This window comes from Pipistrellus kuhlii, unplaced genomic scaffold (assembly GCF_014108245.1).
Source record: "Pipistrellus kuhlii isolate mPipKuh1 unplaced genomic scaffold, mPipKuh1.p scaffold_m20_p_79, whole genome shotgun sequence".
Lineage (NCBI taxonomy): Eukaryota > Metazoa > Chordata > Mammalia > Chiroptera > Vespertilionidae > Pipistrellus > Pipistrellus kuhlii.
Window position 1 is genome coordinate 11,718 of NW_023425583.1, and position 20,087 is coordinate 31,804.

Consider the following 20,087-nt stretch of genomic DNA (forward strand, 5'->3'; position numbering starts at 1 on the left):
CTGCTCCTTCATAGTGTGTTTTGTGAGGAATGAACTCAGTGACTTAACAATCAGCCTGTAACATTACACGTTAAATGGTGAGAGCACATGGGGTGGGGGAAAGTAAATCTACAATTATAGTTCAAATAAAACAATAATTAATAAACAATACAAGAATAAATCCTGTTCTGCACACTCACAACTGTAAACCTCCTTTTACCCATTCCTGAACCGCGGGCGAGTCCACCGTCAACCACCGAGCACAGGTCAGGCTCTGAGAGCGATAACCCTGTCACTCAGCAAGTAGCTGTGTGCAACCAAATGCTGTTGGAGTTTGTGATTGTGAAGAAAATGCTGCAGAAATGGGCTTGGCCGCCAGAGGTGGCAGGATGTGGGCGAGAGGGAGGCCTGTGAGGGCAGCTCTGCACCTCACCAGGCTGCTGGACCAGGAGGTCTGGGCTGCAGGGAGAGAGCCCGCCCGCCGGGGACGGGTACGTACCTGTACCTCTGCTCGGTGTTTTAAAGAGCCACGTCCAGTTTTTGCTGAAGAAAAGGCCCCTGTCATGTGGGGGGGGGTGCGGGAGGGTGCAGTCCGGAGCTGAGCAGAGGCTGTGAGGTCACAGGGTGTGGCGGTGGGCAGAGGCTGGCCTCCCACCTGCTCCAGGACTGTGCTCTGTTACCAGGTGTGTGTGTGTGTGCGTGTGCGTGTGTGTGGTGTGGTGGGGGTGGGGAGCGGAGGCCCGGGTCCCAGGACATGGTTCCCGGACACTGAGGGCCCAGGAGCAGCTAGTCCTGTGCCTGCCTCTGGCTTCAAGTGCGGCCCGAGCAAACACTGCGGAAACCACTGCTCCGTCCTTTCCCTCTCACCTGCCCAGCGGAGTGTGCAAGGGGAGTGTGCAAGAGGAGTGTGCAAGAGGAGTGTGCAAGGGGAGTGTGCAAGGGGAGTGTGCAAGGGGAGTGTGCAGGGGGTGTGCAAGGGGAGTGTGCAAGGGGTGTGCAAGGGGAGAGTGCAAGGGGAGGGCTGGAGAGAGAGGAGTGGAGAGGGAGGGTGTAAGAGTATTAGTGTGTATGAGTGTGTGTATGTGTATGCGTGTGAGTGTGTGTGTGAGCATGTGAGTGTGTGTGCATGTGTGTGTGCGTATGTGTATGCATGTGAGAGTGTATGAGTGTGTGTGTGAGCATGTGTGTGTGCATGTGAGTGTGTGTGCGTGTGTGTATGCATGTGAGAGTGTGTGTGCATGTGAGTGTGTGTGTGCGTGTGTGTATGCATGTGAGAGTGTATGAGTGTGTGAGCATGTGTGTGTGTGTATGCATGTGAGAGTGTGTGTGCATGTGAGTGTGTATGTATGCATGTGTGTATGAGTGTGTGTGAGCATGTGTGTGTGTGCATGTGAGTGTGTGTGTGCATGTGAGAGTGTGTGTGTGCGTGTGTGTATGCATGTGAGAGTGTATGAGTGTGTGTGAGCATGTGTGTGTGCATGTGAGTGTGTGTGTGCGAGTGTGTGTATGCATGTGAGAGTGTGTGTGTGCATGTGAGAGTGTGTGTGTGTGCGTGTGTGTATGCATGTGAGAATGTATGTGTGTGGGGATGGGGAGAGGAGGCCCAGGCTTTCCTTCGTATAACAGGAATGCTGTTGGAAGCACATGAACTTGGCTAAGTTATGCATCAGATTCCAGGTCTAAAGGCCCCGCGGCGGCAGCACGGACAGCACCCCCCAAGCACTTCACACGGCGCTGCTGCAGGACTGTTTATTTACAGAAATTACATGTATGACACAGAGGGGCACTCCTCCGGGGAGGGGCTGCTGGCCACCACAGCAGAGCTGTCTGCCAGCGACAGGCGTGGGCCCGGCCACGCTGGGTGTCCACGGCCGGAGGGCGCCTACGCCCGGGCACCCACGGGCGCGGGCTGGTCCTCAGGCGGGTCCTCGGGCGCAGGCAGGGCCCCGGGCGGCAGGAGCGGGGCCAGCAGGCTCAGGAGGGCCTCCAGCTGCGGGCGGGAGCGGTAGGCCACGAGGCCGCCGCGGTTGGCCCAGCGGTCCACGCCGCGCGCGCCCGGGTGGCCGCGGTGGTACAGCAGCTGCGGCCGCTCGCGGGGCGCGGGGCCCGGGGCCAGGCAGGCGCGCAGGCTCGCCACGCCGCCGCCCATGGCGCGCAGGATGGCGTGCGGCGCGCACGAGTCCCACTTGAAGGTGGAGTCCTGGGAGAAGACGTACAGGTCCACCAGGCCGCGCACCACGCACAGGCCCTTGTAGCCGGCGCCCGCGGCGCGCACCACGCGGCCCCCGCACGCCCGCGCCAGCGCCGCGCGCACGGCCTCCCGCTCGCTGGCGCTGACCACGGCGGAGAGGCGGGCGCCGCCCGCGGCCTCGGGCCCGGCCCACCGCTCGGCGGCGGGCGGCAGCGGGGAGTGCACGTTGGTGCCCATGTAGGAGAGGCCCCAGTAGCGCCGTCCTTCCCACCTGCGGGGAGAGGGGTTTGGTGAGACCCTTACAGCCTCACCTGTGCCTGTGTGTCCGGCGCTCCGGGGGAGGGGCAGCCCGGGGAGCACCTGGGAGCGGCCCCCGCCCCGCCCCGCCCCGCCCCGCCCCGCCCCGCCCCGCCCCGCCCCGCCCCGCCCGCCCCGCCCCGCCCCGCCCGCCCCGCCCCGCCCCGCCCCGCCCCGCCCCGCGGGGACGGGCCCACCCGGGCCTGGGCCTAGCCTACCTGCTCACAGGGCCACGCCCCCACAGGCCACGCCTCTCCGGGCCACGCCCCCGCCGCCAGGCCACGCCCTCACAAACCACACCCCCACAGCCACGCCCAATCACCAGGCCAGGCCACGCCCACGGGCTACGCCCCCACTGGCCACGCCTTCATGAACCGCACCCACAGGCCAAGCCCCTCCGACCACGCCCAATCACCAGGTCACACCCCATTGGGCCACATCACGCCCCACGGGCCACGCCCCCGCAGGACCACGCCCTCATGGGCCATACCCCACACACAGGCCACGCCCCCAGCGTCGCACCCCACTGCCTGGGCACGCCCACCGCCGCCGGGCCACGCCTCAGCACGGGCCACGCCCACCGCCGGGCTCACATTTGCCTTTCATTTCTTCGTGTTGAAAGCACGACTGAAGCGTGCAGTCTGCCCTAACCAAGTCTGACCCACTTCAGGGAGAACATGGAACCGGCGGCGTGCGGCTCCGGGGCTGAGCGTGGGCCTGTGAGCCAGGAGGTCAGGGTTCGATTCCCGTCAGGGCACAGGCCCGGGCTGCGGGCTCCATCCCCAGTGCGGGGCGGGCAGGAGGCAGCCGGTCAGTGATTCTCTCTCCTCGTGGATGTTTCTCTCTCTCCCTCCCTCTCCCTTCCTCTCCCTGAAATCAGTAAAAATGGATTTTAAAAGAAACCACAAATCAAAACGGAACCCCCAGGAGAGAAGCGGTGCTTCCACCCGGGCCTGTCGGGGGCGCCCACCCGCCACGCTCCACGAAGCTCCGTGGAGGGAGGGGAGCGAGGGGCCTCACTCTCACAGGGACAGCACCCCGGAGGCAGGGTCTAATCCGGGCCAGAGCCCCTCGTCTTTTCTCTGGGTGATTTTCACGTTTGGGTTTTGAACTTCTTCTAAAATTGTGGGACAGTTCAACAGGCCCCTCCCATTCCAAAGGTCTCAGCGGGCAGGGCGGGCCCGTGCCAGCCACTTGCTTTGGCGCGGGTTCGAGGACCAGGGAGCAGGGCTGCTCTCTTCCAAAGGCACAACCACGACTCGGCCCACACGCCACTTCCTTCCCGAGCTTCCGCCGTGGCCCGCCCCCGGCCAGTGGGCCAGGCCCCAGAGGACGTGGCTCCAGCGGCCGGCCCGGCGGGGCGCGTCCTGGGAACGCCACCGGGGCGGTCCCCTGCAGCTGGCGGAGCCGCGGCGCCACGGGGCCCCCTACCTGTGGGTGACGGGGTCCAGCGTCACGAAAGGCTGGTTGATGACGCCCATCAGGGGCAGCCCCGACTGCAGGTCGTAGACGCCGATGAGGATGGTGACGCAGGCGAGGCCGCGGGGGAAGACGCCGTGGCTGGGCTCCACGTCGGCACAGCCCTGGATGTACTCGTGCGTGGAGTCTGCAAGGGGTTCAGGCCGCGGGCGTGGAGGAGTGAGGGTGAGCACACCCGGGAGCGCGGTCCTGCAGCATCTCGTCCTTCTCAATAACCGCGACAGTCTGAGCGTTTGTGGCCCCCGCCCCCATCCGAACCCTCAAGACAGAGCCAGTCCGGGTGGCTCAGTGGCTGAGCGTTGACCTAGGAACCAGGAGGTCATGGTTCGATTCCTGGTCAGGGCACAGGCCCGGGTTGTGGGCTCTGTCCCCAGTAGGGGGCGGACAGGAGGCAGCTGATCCATGATTCTCTCTCATCATGGATGTTCCTCTCTTTCTCTCTTTTCCTCTCTGAAATCAATAAAAATATATTGAAAACAAATACACACACACACACACACACACACACACACAACCAAAAATCAATGAGCTACAGATTTTGGTTCTATCACAGTCGTGACCTGAAAAAGTGTCCACGGGGCCTCCGTGCTGACGGCTGGGGAGTCCTAAGGGCTTCGCCTGGCCTGTGCCGGCGCTGACTGCCTGTTTTGTTGAATTGGCAGGAAGTGGTTACAGGGAGCGACCTCACCGAGCCTGGGCTTGCGTTTCCCTCCGAGAAGCCGAGGACCCGGCCTGTGGTGCCGCCTGGCAGGTGCCCGCTGCAGCTGTGTGCCCCGTGGCTGCCTGTGTGCCCTGACGTGTGGCTGCTCTCGCTCCCTCCTCCCTCCCATGAACAGCCTGGACCCTGACACCCTTCAGAGAGGAGGGAACTCAGCCCTGCACGTGCGCCCGTGTGTGTGTGCACCCCCCCCCCCCCCCCGCAACAGATCCACAAACACGTATACATATCTGTTACAGGGGACAGGTGCACGTCTGTTTATAACAACACGTGCTAACACCTACCCGACTCTTCATTTCAAACTGTAAAGATTTTAAACTATTCTCAATTTGTATTATTCTAAGTTCCCTATCCCCCCCCCACATACACATACACATACACACACACACACACACACACACACACACACACAGAACCAATTGTGACTAAACAAACGAATGAAAGCAAACCCTCCACTGACCTATGGGGTCCACCCAGATTCCCATCGTGTCCTGTGGAATGGCGACCTGGACCGAATCCAGGGCCTGGTCGGCGAAGGGCACGTCCTCATGCACGACCTTGGCCAGGGCCGCGGCCGCCGGCTGGTTCCCGTTGAGGACTTTGCTCAGCAGCTCGGCCGTCTCTGCCTCCGTGGGGCACAGCCTCAGGACGATCTTTTCCCCTGGAGGGAAGAGACAGGCACGGCATCTCAGAGTGATGGAAAGGACCGCAGCGGGGAGGGGGCAAGGCGGTGCGCTCAGGGCAACGGGCCCGTGTCCGTGGCCCCGGAGCTGCCCACGGCCAGAAGCACAGGAGGTCCACATGTGGGTTTTGAGTTTAGACCTTGACCTGAAATCGTGGTCTATTCTGAAGAAGCACATCTTTCTGGGGCATTTGTAACTCCCATTAGATTCCCAAAGGACCACTCAACTTTCCAAAAGGTTAAGTTAAGCCAAAACCGGTTTGGCTCAGTGGTAGAGCGTCGGTCTGCAGACTGAAAGGTCCCAGGTTCGATTCTGGTCAAGGGCATGTACCTTGGTTGTGGGCACATCCCCGGTGGGGGGTGTGCAAGAGGCAGCTGATCGACGTCTCTCTCTCATCGATGCTTCTAGCTATCTCTCTCCCTTCCTCTCTGTAAAAAATCAATAAAATATATATATTTTTTAAAAAGTTCTGATTTAAAAAAAAAAAAAAAAAAAGGTTAAGTTAAGCCCTGGACAGTGATGCTCAGTGGATAGAGCGTTGGCCTGCAGACTGAAGGGTCCTGGGTTCTATTCCGGCCAAGGGCACATGCCCGGGTTGCGGACTTGATCCCCAGTGGGGGACGTGCAGGAGGCAGCCAATCAGTGATTCGCTGTCATCACTGATGTTTCTATCTCCCTCTCCTTCTCCCTTTCTCTCTGAAATCAATAAAGATATATATATTTTTTTTAAAAAAAGGGTTAAATCATACATTACTTAAATGCCACATGTTTACATCTAAGATACCTCATTTCCCTAAGTTAAATGGCCTGGAATTCTGAATGGAGCTTAATATTCAAATATATAGTCGTTTAATGGAAGGCTCCCAAGCACCCATTAGAATGTAAGCTGGAAGTTAGGACAGGATACGATCATAAAACTGACAACGACACATGAGCACCTGTGTACTTACCCAGAGCATTGGTAAACTCGTTGGACTCTTCCCCCAAAATTTTCTCCTCCAAGCCTGGAAACTGAACAATGCAGGGGATGACAACAAGCCAAAGCAAGAACAACACCCCCCAACACACACACACACACACACACACACACACTCACACACACACACTCACACACACACACTCACTCACACACTCACACTCGCACACACACACACAATCACTCACACACTCACATACACACTCACACACACACACGCACACAGGCACACACACACACGCACACACGTGCGTGCACACAAGCACGCACACAAGCACGCACGCACACACGTTCCGTTCTGAACAGGTTCCCATTTTCTACTTCAGAGCGAGCAGCACGCCTAGGCGTGAAGTTCAGGAATGTGCCATTCTGGAAGCCCACCTCAGTGTGACTCAGGGAGGCCAGGGTGGCTCAGCACTTAGCTCACTAAGTCTTCCCTGCTCCCCCGCCCTTAGAAAGTGCAAGTCAGGGGAGAAAGCTAGCTTCCTTCTGTCCTGGTGAGTTTGCAGAAGTATTTCTAGAAACTTCCTCTATTTCCTTAAGGGCCATGGGACTACCCGTGTTTCCCCGAAAATAAGACATCCTCCGAAAATAAGACCTGGCACATGGAAAGATAAGACATCCCCTGAAAATAAGACCTAGCACAACGTTGGGAGAAAAAATTAATATAAGACACTGTCTTATTTTCGGGGAAACGGGGTAGAATGCTTCCAAAGGAAATATGTTAACTCCTGCTCTTAAACAGCACCCTGGTCGCTGAGGTAAGTTAGCGTTATTGATCAAGCACCGCAGACTGTACTTGAGCCAGACAGAAGGGGGTGAGAAGGTAACATTACTTTCATCCTCCATGTTCACCTGTGTTTTCTGCACCTGTTGGAGGTCTGGTTCACCTTCAGGGTAGGAAGGTGATACAGCCAGACAAGGGAGATATTTGATGAACCAGTAATTTATGCATCAATATAGAATTAAAAAAAAATAAAGCTGCCCTAGCCGGTTTGGCTTGTGGATAGAGCGTGGGCCTGCGGACTGAAGGGCCCTGGGTTAGATTCCGGTCCAGGGCACAGGCCTGGGTTGCCAGCTCAATCCCCAGGAGGGGGCGTGCAGGAGGCAGCCGATGGATGTTTCTCTCCCTCTCTCCCTTCCTCTCTGAAATCAATTAAAATTGTTTACACAGAGCTCAGGAAGACTCTCCTCCCATCTGTGTAGGACCAGGAAGCGTTCCGATCCCTCTGCCTCTCCAGGAGAGATGTTTCCCTCCACATCCGTGCCGACTCCCGGTCTGTGAGATGTTCCCAGGGGAGGAAGGCAAGGAGCGCTCCCAGTACGTGCCCTCAGCCACCCGCCAGCGGCAGGAGCGTGATAACGCCCACACCCGCTTGGCACCCAATTCTGAGGACAGGGCGCGCCCGCCGGGCTGGGCCCGGCTCCCCGCCCGCCTACAGCCTGAGTCTGAGGCTGTGGGAGGCGAGTCAGGAAACAAAGATGTTTCTTCCTTCTCGCCAAAGGGGAGCCTCACTTCTCCGTTCAGTCCTGGCCCGCACCTCCTCAGCGAAGCCTGCCTGGACGTGCTGTAACGCTGTGGGCAGAGACACCGCCAAACTGCATGCGGCACTTCCCTCAACCAGCTGCTCGGCAAGGCCTTGCCATGGCTGTCTCAGTCAGGATCAGCGAGGAGCTTGCCCCATTCAGCCCAAAGGGGCAGGCATCGTAGGGCACAGAGAAGTGTAGTTTGTAGAGGATTCTAAGGGTTGTTTAGCCCTAACCGGTGTGGCTCAGTGGATAGAGGGTCGGCCTGCGGACTGAAGGGTCCCAGGTCTGATTCCGGTCGAGGGCATGTACCTTGGTTGCAGGCACATCGCCAGTAGGGGGTGTGCAGGAGGCAGCCGATCGATGTTTCTCTCTCATCGATGTTTCTATCCCTCTCCTTTATCTCTCTGTAAAAAATCAATATACTAAAAAACAAACAAACAAAGGGTTGTTTATTCTTCCTTCCTGTGGTCAGGAATTCATTTAGATGATTCTCTTTTTTAGTAAATGTTTTTGTTGATTTTTAGAGAGAGGGGAAGGGAGATGGAGAGAGAGGAACATCCATGATGAGAGAGTGAATGATTCTTACTGATTCCTAAACTTTGAGCATTTCATAGAGAACTAGTCCAATACCTTATAGTGCCTTCCCTCACAAGCTCTGTCCTCCTGAGGGTGTAATCTTTCGATCCGATAGAAGCCACGGCAAGGCAGAGCAGACTGGAGCCATGTGGCCTGTGCTCAAAACTGGCTCACTCGCCTGCTGTGTTACCTCTCTGTGCCAGCCTTTCCTCACCCTCTCCCGGGATTACTAGTCCTTCACAAAACTGTTCTAAGAGCTGAGAAGTCAAGTAAGCCTTTAGAGCAGTGTCCGGCATGCAATAAGCATTTGCACGTGTCTGTTAGTGGAGTGATTATTAGCATTCATGAGTACAGCCCTGCCCCGATCAGTTTAAAATCACTGGAACCACAATCATTGTTAGTTCTAAATAATACTTTTCTAGTGGAACAAAGGGGGACTATAAGACTCCAGAACTCTATGAGCATTACTCGATTATGTCAGAAAGTGAGACTTAACAGATCAAACTCTTTTTTAAAGTTATCAAAATAGCATTTTCTCATTTCTGTTGCAATAAATGATATGTGTCATGCACACATACAGGGGAAACGTTCTGACCACACGGAGCCGAACAGCTGAGGTTCTCTCTCCTGGGGGATGATGTCTGCTTATTTTCCCGAGAACGCGCGCGACTTATTCAAAAAGAAGCTCAATAAAGGGGAAGGCCTGTTTCTCTCTAGCTCTGAGAACGGGGACTGGTTTTTATTTCATTTGCTCTCCTGTATTTTCAAACTGAATTTTCCTGTATTTCCTGCAGTGAACGTGCCAGAAACGTTATAGTGAGTGAGAACCAGGGGCCTCAGCCCCCCGGTGGAGTGTATGTGGACCGAGGTGCTGGCCCTAAGGGGGCGGAGGAGGGGGCGGGCGCCCGCAGGCGTGGGCCTACCTTGGCCTCCATGTGCCGCTTGATCACCTCCTGCACCAGCACGTCGGCCAGCGTCTTGAAGTCCAGGGCGAACTTCTTGTTCTTGTCCTCGCCCTTCTTCTCCTCAATGAGCAGCTCGAAGAGGGCGTCGTGCTGCCGGCAGGCGCGGGCGATGTGGGCCGCCTTCTCCGAGACGCGGAGCAGCTCCCGCAGGATGGCCGACATGGCGGCCTGGCCCCCGGCAGCTGGAGAGAGGAGGGGAGAGCGTGCTCAGAGCGCGGAGCCCGTGCCGCCAGTCTGGCCGCTGGCAGGGGGCGCGGTGGGCATGGCAGGGGGCGAGGCGGGCAGGCTGAGCGAAGGCTGTGGGGCGGGGGCCGCCGGGTGGGGGCCGAGGGGTGGACAGCAGCTCATGGGGAACACGCGCTGTGAACAGGCACCAGCCAGGAGCTCACCTCCCAGCCACCCCTGTGCCCACCGCACCAGGCACGCTTCAGGGGACGGCCGGGCCTCAGCCAACGGCGGCCGCTTGTTTCTGTTTGTTTACATCTATTTTATTGATGTCAGGAAGGAAGGGAGAGGAAGGGAGAGGGGGAAACATCAGTGATGAGAGACCTGTGGATGGGCTGCCTCCTGCACATGCCCACTGGGGACAGAGCTCACAGCCGGGCCTGTGCCCTGACCAGGAATCAAACCCTGACCTCCTGGTCAACCACTGAGCCACGCCAGTCAGGCGGAAACTTGTTTTTTAAATATTTAAAGATATATATCGATTGTCTGGAAAGCCCATTAGGCCAAGGACCGACATCTCGGTGCCAGAAGGCGTTTGGACGGGAACCTGGGTTCTACGTGCGAACCCTGCAGACAGACAGGTGAGCGAGGGCTAAGGGAAGCCAGCTTCTCTCAGGGACCAGGATGCTCACCTGCGGGGTGGACGCAGGGTTCTCCCGTTTACCTGATGGGGAGGTGGGTGGAGAGGGTGTGTCCTACCAGTTCTGGGGTGACTTCCTGAGCACGGAGGCCCTGTGAGCGCCGTGTGCCCGGCAGGACTGAGGCCGCCGGGCCAGCAACCACGGCAGCCTCCCGGCCCCCCCCCCTCCCCGCTGAATACGTCCAGCGGGGAGAATTTCAGAGAACACAGTGAGTAACCACGCACTGCTGGGCCTGAGCCTTCTGGCCTCCGAGCTGATGAGGACGAGCCCCAGGAGCCCTCGGCGGCGGCGGGTTCATGGTTAGTGGCCACAGCTGGTTTGCGTTGAACACGTTTGCTAAAAAAACTTTCAATGCTACTTTCTTAAGAGTACGGGTCAACCACCTGAGAACTGTGTCCGCCTCCACAGGGATGAGAGGACAGGGAAGGGCAGCAGAGGCGGGAGCTCACAGGAGGGCGGGAAGCCGCCCCGCAGGGAGACCCCCGCCCCCGGAGATGCCCTGCCCTCCAGCCCTCAGCTCCAGGCCCGCCGTGAGGCCTGAGAGGAAGTCGGGGAGGGGGGAACCTATTGCAGTGCCAGGAGGAGGGCTGGCGACAGCAGCAAGTTGGAAATAACCTTAAAGGTGGGCGACGTGGGCGCTAGACTATGCGGTCCTCAGACATGGTCCTGAAGGACAGGTCACATGGGGCCACGTCACTGCTGTCAGCCAAGAGGAAAACAACTGAGACACGCAGCTGGGGGAGCCTCGTCCCGCCCCCGGGAGGTGCGGGTGCGATCCCGGTCAGGGCACACACCAGGTGTGGGGCCGATCCCGGTCCAGGTGCGCGGAGCTCACACCTGGCAGCTGCTGTGTTTGACCCGGGACATCGCTACTTGGCACCTGCCTCGCTGCAGACGCGCTGACCTCGCTACTGACGTTTCTCCGCGCCCCCCTCACCCGCACCCACCCCGCTCTCTCCGGCTGTGGGGCCTCCGGCGAGGGAGGGCTCAGCTCTGCCAGCACCCAGTTCCCTTCCACCGCCTCCTCGGGCTGCCCAGCGCCAGGCCGCCACGGGGGACTTAGACTCAGGGTCTGTGTCTCACAGATCGGGAGCCGGAGGTCCGGGACCGAGGCGCTGGGGCCGGTGTCTCCGGGGCTTGGGGGCGGCCTCCTCCTCGCCGGGCCTCGCCGTGGCCTCACCGTGGCCCCTCCGCGCTGCGCTCAGCCTCCTGGTGCGCCTCCCCCGCTTATAAAGCCACCGGGCGGGGAATCGGGGCTCAATCAGGGCTCACACGTGGCCCCACTTAACGGGCTGCTCCTGAGGCCTGTCTCCGCCTCCAGTCCCCTTCTGAAATCCTGCGCTCACCGCTTCCCCAGGCCAGTGCTAGCCCCGTGGCCGGCAAACGCATGAGCCCGCAGAGCCAGATACCAACAGGACCACCTCCGAACTTCCTCCGGAGAGAGCGCCACGTTTTTCAAACTTCCACTTCGCCCATCGCCACCTCTTCAACACAGACCCGCCCAGGCCGTGGTGTTTTGTGGAAGAGCCACACTCCAGGGGCCAGAGAGCCGCGGGTGGCTCGCGAGCCGCAGTCTGCCGACCACGGCTCCAGGGGGCTGCACCTCTCGGCCCCCGGGCCCGAGTGCCTTGGTGAGCGGGGCACAGCCGATCCCCCGCGGGGACCGTCGCTCTCACGGCCCAGCCACCGCGCGCCCGCCCGCTCCGTGCCAGCCTCTTCGGAACGGGGTCCGAGCGGGAGGGGGCGGAGACGACCACGTGAGCGCCCACCACGGCCTCCCGCTTCTGTGGCGAGAGAGGCTCTCCCTGGAGCAGGTCAGCGAAAGGGGGCGGCAGGGCACCTTTAGGCTTTTCTGGGAAGCCCATCGCCCACCAAGGTAAAACTCTTCTGACGAAATCGGTGTGGCTCAGTGGATAGAGCGTCGGCCTGCGGACTGAGGGGCCCCCGGTTCGATTCCGGTCAAGGGCATGTACATTGGTTGCAGGCACATCCCCAGTGTGTGTGGGGGGAGGTGCAGGAGGCTGCTGATCAATGATTCTCTCTCATCGATGTTTCTGGCTCTCTATCCCTCGCCCTTCCTCTCTGTAAAAATCAATTATATATATATATATATATATAGAGAGAGAGAGAGAGAGAGAGAGAGAGAGAGAGAGGAGGGAGGGGGAGGGGAGGGGGAGGGGGAGGGGGAGGGGGAGGGGGAGGGGGAGAGGGAGGGGAGGGGGAGGGGGAGAGAGGGAGAGAGAGGGAGAGAGAGGGAGAGAGAGAGAGGGAGAGAGGGAGGGAGAGGGAGATAAAACTCTTCTCATTCCTGACCATCCGATTCCCTGGCCGAACAGCAGAGGTTTACAGTCCTCCCGCCCAGGTGTGGGGGACAGCTGCAGGGGGACTGCGCTGGAACCCCATACACCTGGGCTCAGCCCCGGGAACCAGCTGTGTGGCCCCCGGCAGCCTCCCTCCCTCCCTGGGCCTCCCCGCTCCGGTGGAGGGAGAGTGGCCCCTGGCAGACCGTGAGGGCCAGTGAGACAGTCCGGGGAGCCCCGCACAGAGCCTGCGAGAGCCGACAGTGACAGGCGGCTGTTAACCGGGAAAAGGCGAGACCAGCACTGTCCGGTCACCGCCGCGCCCTGGCGTCACCTGCCTCTACACCCGGGCACCTCCTGTTCCGAGCGGCTCCCGGGGTGGCCCGACCGGAGGGCAGTTTCTGGGCGTCAGGAGGAACCCTGGCTCTGGGAGCGGCGGGCGAGGCCCCTGGGATCTGCAGGGCCCCTGCCCTGGGGTGTTCTGAGGCCGCTGAGGGAGATCTGGGGCCGGGTGCCCGTGCTGGAGAGCGTGGGCCGGCTGGCCGGCCGGCCTCTGCACAGGGGCGGGCGGGAGGCCGGGGCGCCAGCGAGCAGGCGGGGAGCAGGGAGGGGCCATGCCTCCGGGGAGAACGGCGGCTTAGCGGCCCCTCCACCTCCTCCGCCCCAGGGCCTGTGGGGGCCGTGGCCATTGTCACTGCTCTGCATAGTGTTTAAAATCTCTCCGAGGGCCTCCTGGCGGCTTGAGCGGCTCAGCGGCTGAGTGTCCACGTATGAACGGGGAGGTGACGGGTTCAATTCCTGGTCATTGTCAGGGCACACGCCCGGGTTACGGGCTTGATCAGATCAGGAGGCAGCCGATCAATGATTCTCTCTCATCACTGACATCTCTCTCGCCCTCTCCCTTCCTCTGAAGTCAATAAAAATACATATTTTTTAAAACTGAGGCAGTAAACGTCCACTGCCTTGGTCTCCCCGAGAGCCCGTTAGGAAGGCGAGGACGAGGTCGCTCCCCGGTTCGGGGTCTTCTGTCCCCGCACCCCCACTGCGGTCTGCGCAGCGCCACCCCGTCACCCTCCTGGGTTCCAAAGCCAGCCCCGCGGAAAGGGGCCAAAAGGAGGGGCGGGGCCGTGGGGGAGGGACGCGGGGCCGTGGGGGAGGGACGGGCCCGTGGGGGAGGGACGGGCCGTGGGGGAGGGACGGGCCCGTGGGGGAGGGATGGGGCCGTGGGGGAGGGGCGGGTCCATTGGGGAGGGACGGGCCGTGGGGGAGGGACGGGCCCGTGGGGGAGGGACGGGCCCGTGGGGGAGGGATGGGGCCGTGGGGGAGGGACGGGGCCGTGGGGGAGGGATGAGGCCGTGGGGGAGGGACGGGGCCGTGGGGGAGGGGCGGGGCCGTGGGGGAGGGATGGGGCCGTGGGGGAGGGGCGGGTCCATTGGGGAGGGACGGGCCGTGGGGGAGGGATGGGCCCGTGGGGGAGGGACGGACGCGGGTCCATTGGAGAGGGACGCGGGCCCGTGGGCGGTGCGGGAGCCCGGCCTGCTGTTCTGAGGTGCCACTCGCTGTGGGCACGGTAGGACTGGCTTCAAACTCTGCTTTGAACGTGGCCATCCTGTCTGACGCTGGGCTGCGGGTTCGCGTCTTCCCGCCGATGGTAACTCATCGGGCTCCGCGATGCGTCCACACCCACCACTGCCCCCCACGGCCCGGCCCCCAGCTCTGCCTGGCACCACCGCCTTCCACGTGCAGGCCTGGCAGCCAGGGCACGGTCCGGCCTCCGGGGGTCAGGGAGGGGGGTCAGGGCGGGGGGTCAGGGAGGGGGATCAGGATGGAGGGTCAGGGATGGGGGTCAGGGAGGAGGTCAGGGTCGGGGGTCAGGGCGGGGGTCAGGGATGGGGGTCAGGGAGGAGGTCAGGGTCGGGGGTCAGGGCGGGGGTCAGGGATGGGGGTCAGGGAGGGGGATCAGGATGGAGGGTCAGGGATGGGGGTCAGGGATGGAGGTCAGGGATGGGGGTCAGGGTGGGAGGTCAGGGATGGTGGTCAGGGCTGGAGGTCAGGGATGGGGGTCAGGGTGGGAGGTCAGGGATGGGGGCTCAGGGATGGGGGTCAGGATGGGGTCAGGGCGGGGGGTCAGGATGGAGGGTCAGGGATGGGGGTCAGGGATGGAGGTCAGGGATGGGGGTCAGGGTGGGAGGTCAGGGATGGTGGTCAGGGCTGGAGGTCAGGGATGGGGGTCAGGGTGGGAGGTCAGGGATGGGGGCTCAGGGATGGGGGTCAGGATGGGGTCAGGGCGGGGGGTCAGGATGGAGGGTCAGGGATGGGGATCAGGATGGGGGTCAGGGCGGGGGGTCAGAGCGGGAGTAAGGAGGGAGGGTCAAGGCAGGGGGTCAGGGCGGAGGGTCAGGATGGGGGTCAGGACGGGGGTAAGGACAGAGGGTCAGGACAGGGGGTCAGGGATGGAGGTCAGGGTCGGGGGTCAGGGATGGGGGTCAGGATGGGGGTCAGGGCGGGGGGTCAGGATGGAGGGTCAGGGATGGGGGTCAGGATGGGGGTCAGGACGGGGGTAAGGACAGAGGGTCAGGACAGGGGGTCAGGGATGGAGGTCAGGGTCGGGGGTCAGGGATGGGGGTCAGGATGGGGGTCAGGGCGGGGGGTCAGGATGGAGGGTCAGGGATGGGGGTCAGGATGGGGGTCAGGACGGGGGTAAGGACAGAGGGTCAGGACAGGGGGTCAGGAATGGAGGTCAGGGATGGGGGTCAGGATGGAGGTCAGGATGGGGGTCAGGGCGGGGGGTCAGGGATGGGGCTCAGGGATGGGGGTCAGGGCGGCGGGTCATGATGGGGGTCAGGGATGGGGGTCAGGGCGGGGGGTCAGGATGGGGGTCAGGGTCGGGGGTCAGGACGGAGGGTCAGGGCGGCGGGTCATGATGGGGGTCAGGGATGGGGGTCAGGATGGGGGTCAGGGCGGGGGTCAGGACCGAGGGTCAGGGATGGGGGTCAGGGCGGGGGGTCAGGATGGGGGTCAGGGTCGGGGGTCAGGACGGAGGGTCAGGGATGGGGGTCAGGGCGGGGGTCAGGACGGAGGGTCAGGGATGGGGGTCAGGGCGGGGGGTCAGGATGAGGGTCAGGGCGGGGGTCAGGATGAGGGTCAGGGCGGGGGGTCAGGATGGGGGTCAGGGCGGGGGGTCAGGGATGGGGGTCAGGGCGGGGGGTCAGGGATGGGGGTCAGGATGGGGGTCAGGATGGGGGTCAGGGCGGGGGGGTCAGGATGGGGGTCAGGATGGGGGTCAGGATGGGGGTCAGGGCGGGGCGTCAGGATGAGGGTCAGGGTCGGGGTCAGGACGGCGGGGCTGGACCCCAGCTCCGCGCAGCGGGAGAGCAGAGCCGGGCGCCCGGCAGCCGCCACCGCCCTGCCGTCCTCCTTGGCATCCGGGCCGCTCCGCCTCCGCCCGAGGAGCCGGGACCCGCTAAAACCCGCTAAAACCCGAAAACAGGCGCTCTCCCCTCCGCCCGCCGCGCCGGCAGCAGCGGAGCCCGGCGGGCTGCGGGGACCGAGCGGCCCGCCGCGGGGCCGGGGGTCCGGGGTCGCCGGGGGTGATGGCGGGGGTCACCGGGGGCCACGGGGGGACCATGGGGGGTGATCGCGGGGGTCACCGGGGGCCACGGGGGGACCATGGGGGTGATCGCGGGGGTCACCGGGGGGCCACGGGGGGACCATGGGGGGTGATGGCGGGGGTCACCGGGGGCCACGGGGGGACCATGGGGGTGATCGCGGGGGTCACCGGGGGCCACGGGGGGACCATGGGGGGTGATCGCGGGGGTCACCGGGGGCCACGGGGGGACCATGGGGGGTGATGGCGGGGGTCATGGGGGCCACGGGGGGGCCATGGGGGGTGATCGCGGGGGTCACCGGGGGCCACGGGGGGACCATGGGGGGTGATCGCGGGGGTCACCGGGGGCCACGGGGGACCATGGGGGGTGATCGCGGGGGTCACCGGGGGCCACGGGGGGACCATGGGGGGTGATCGCGGGGGTCACCGGGGGCCACGGGGGCCGGGCGCGCGGGGGCCGGAGCCCAGGCCGCGCCACTCACCTGCGTCCGCGATGGGGGAGGGAGCGCCGCCGGCGGGCGCGGAGGGCGCGGAGGGCGCGGCGGGAGGACCCGGCTCCTCGGCCGGCGCCGCTCCGGACGGAAAGGGCGGGAGCGGAGGGCGGGGAACCGGGCGGGGAGGCGGGCGGCCTGCGCGGTCCCCGGGGCGGGCGGGGCGGAGGGCGCGGAGGAGGGACCGGGCCGCCTGCCCCCGCCCCCGCCCGCCTCCTCCGTGCCCGGTGCCCGGTGCCCGGTGCCCGGCGCCCGGCGCCCGCACCCCCGCCGGCGGGCGTCACAAGCGGCGGGGCCGCCGGGAGCGGGGCGGGCGGGGAGCTCCGGTCCCCGAACCCCGCCTGGGCCCTGTGGCCGCCCCAGAGGCTTTATTTCTAATCTGCATTTCCATTGGTTCCGGAGGGGGGGTGGGGAGGGAGGGAGAGAGAGAGAGAGAGAGAGAGAGAGAGAGAGAGAGAGAGAGAGAGAGAGAGAGAGAGAGAGAGAGAGAGAGAGAGGTCAATGATGAGATGGAATCGGACCGGCCGCCCGCAGCCCCGGGTGGAGGCGGACTGTGCCCCTCGGTGCCTTTGGGGGGCGGCAGGGGGCCGGGCAGGGGCCCGTTTCTAATGGAAACGCGGGTGCTCGCCGGGGTGCGGGCCTCGCCCCTGCCAGGGGCCCTGGGTGGCACCCTCTGAGCCCTCCGCCCGCACCAGGCCCAGGACAGCTGTGCGGGGGCGCGGCTCGGGCGGGAGGAGCAGCAGAGTTCGGGGGAGAAGGGAGGGGCGCAGGGGGAGGCTGCCTGTCACACCGCATGGCGCCCCACCCAGGGGCCCCCCTAACCCAGGACCACCACGCACACCCAGGGCTGTCCGGGCAGGCCCAGCAGGTGCGCGGGGAGGCTGCGGGCTGGGAGAGGACCCCTGTCACCCTCCCAGCCCAGGGCCTGCCAGGGGAAAGCTCCTTTTACAGGGTTTCTTACCGGAATCTCTCCAAACCGCCACCGCCTCCCCAGGCGTCAGCCCGGCCCTCGGAGCCCCAAGACGGAAGCCTGGGGCGAGCAGATGGTGCTGAGAACCTGCCCACTGGCTCCGGGGTGAGCCCGGAGGTCACAGGGGTCACGGCTCCATCCCCAGGACAGGCCCCCTCACAGTCCATACCCCAGTGTGGGGTGTGCAGGAGACAGCCCGTAGGTGTTTCTCTCCCATCATGGATGTTTCTCCCTCTCCCTCTTCTTTCCTCTCTGAAACCAATAAAAAATGTTTTTGTATTTTTTAAAAAATAAGTGAATTGCTTTTTATCTCAAAGTAAGCATGAAATTAAGGGCAAAATTAGAAAAGTGGCAGGCTTGACTATAGCATTTTTAACTTTTTTCGTCAAAAAGACCCATTAAATAAAATTAAAGGTAAGTAAAAAATCATTAAAAGCATCCCTAATCATTAAAATATAGATACCCTGTTTCCCCGAAAATAAGACAGTGTCTTACTTATACGCCGTATTTTCCAGCGTATAAGACGACGTTTGAAACGGAAAAAAAAGTCAACTGAAAATCGGGGGCAAAAGACCAAAATTGCCCAAAAATTACCTGCAGATCTTGACGGCAAAGTGAGTCTTTTCTTTGAAGTGGGGGATAGTCTTATACAGTGAATATAGGCCTAAACCTATGTTTTAACTGTAAAATTAGGGGGGCATCTTATACGCCGGAAGATACGGGTATATTAATTTTTGCTCCCATAGATGCACTAGATCTTATTTTCAGGGGATGTCTTATTTTTCGATGAAGAAGAATACGGTACACATTTATTGTTAAAATAAAATAAAGGAAATTTATTACCTGTATACGGTACGGTAGTACAGTAGTTGTCAACACAAACCAGACAAACTGTGAATTCTACAGTATCAAGAATTTACTCATTTATTCAATGACAATCATGTCATCATCTTCTGGAACATCATCATAACAATCCAATTCCTGAATTTCCTGGTGAATTTCTTGTGACTCCATTTCTTTCAGAATCAGTGGACCAAATCTCTCATGTTTAGCCTAGGGGGGGCCTTATTTTCGGGGGGATGCCTTATATTTCACTCAGAAGGAAACCTGTAAGTAGGTCTTATTTTTGAAGGATGTCTTATTTTTGGGAAAACATGGTAGATAGGAAGATAGATAAGAGCGTGACATCCTTTTTAAAAAAATATATATTTTATTGATTTTTTACAGAGATGAATAGATAGTTAGAAACATCGATGAGAGAGAATCATCGATCAGCTGCCTCTTACACACCCACTACTGGGGATGTGCCCGCAACCAAGGTACATGCCCTTGACCGGAATCGAACCCGCGACCTTTCAGTCCACAGGCTGATGCTCTATCCACTGAGCCACACCGGTTTCGGCAAGTGTGACATCCTTGTTTGCTCAAAAGGCCTTACAAAGAAAAAAAATGCCCTGCTGTTGTCTTTTAATAAGCAAACATGTAAATTAGTTAAGCTAAGAAAGAAAACGGCCAAGGCTCTTTTTAAGGGAAGTGAAAACTTAAGCCGCTCAGGCTAAGAACAAAAGAACTGGCAGTGCTGGCTAGCCTTTGGGGCAGTGCCCCTGCCGGTGCCTGGCCAATGGCACCCAGGCCTGAGGAGGACAGAAGCTGCTTCAGTGTTTCCTCAATTTGGCAGAGCGCAGCCAAAGCCTCAAAAAATGTTCACATTCTTTGACTCAAAAATAGCATTTCTTGGGACTCATAATACAGGGATTGACAGAGGTTGGTTTTAAAAGCCCAGATAGCAAATATTTAGGCTTTGAGGCCACATATGTCTCTTATTACTTTTCTTCTTTATGTGTCTTTTTTTAACCTTTAAAAACTATGAAAGCTATTAGCAGCTCGCGGGCTGTGGTCTGGAAATGGCCTGTGGGCAGAGTGTGCGCAAAGAGTAGAGGGACCACAGGAACGTGTGCCCACAGTGCACTTGGTAATTGCTGAGCGGGAGAGAGCGAGAGAGAAAGAGCGCGCGCGCTAAGTGTCTGAAGACAGAAATGGGTCACCAGAGAGGAGGAACCAAGTCTGTTTGTTTTATTTCAGAGAGAAAGGGAGAGGGAGGGAGGGAGGGAAAGAAACATCAATGATGATAATCATTGATCAGCTGCCTCCTGCACGCCCCACACTGGGGATGGAGCCAGCAGCCCGGCCTGTGCCCTGACCCGGAATGGAACAGTGTCCTGGTTCAGAGGTTGATGCTCAGCCACTGAGCCACGCCACCCGGTGGAAACAAGTTCTTTAAAAGTTTTAACAAGTTGCAGATGATGTTTTTTGCATGAGGATTTGTGACTTGAGTGGAAAAACACAGTTTACAAACAAATGTCTGTGTTGTCATCCCAAAGACAGCAGAATCGTACATGTATATGAGCATAGAACAAGAGCTAAAAGACAGAAACACATTAAGATGTTGTTAGAGGTCT

The 20,087-nt window shown here is 60.6% G+C and overlaps 1 protein-coding gene across 2 annotated transcripts; it reads right to left on the reverse strand.

The window, feature by feature from the left end:
* Positions 1-1,715: 1,715 nt before the first annotated feature.
* INPP1 (inositol polyphosphate-1-phosphatase) lies at positions 1,716-16,710 on the reverse strand. Of its 2 annotated transcripts, none has more exons than XM_045576241.1 (6): positions 16,650-16,710; positions 9,353-9,576; positions 6,298-6,358; positions 5,125-5,325; positions 3,899-4,073; positions 1,716-2,441 (listed from the first exon to the last, which is right to left on the reverse strand). In XM_045576241.1, exons 2-6 carry the CDS (start codon positions 9,554-9,556, stop codon positions 1,862-1,864), a joined length of 1,221 nt encoding a protein of 406 aa, XP_045432197.1. In that variant the 5' UTR covers positions 9,557-9,576; positions 16,650-16,710; the 3' UTR covers positions 1,716-1,861. The 2 variants fall into 2 exon arrangements, with proteins under 2 accessions (XP_045432197.1, XP_045432198.1); XM_045576242.1 differs by having other exon boundaries at positions 9,353-9,570; positions 16,671-16,697.
* Positions 16,711-20,087: the final 3,377 nt, after the last annotated feature.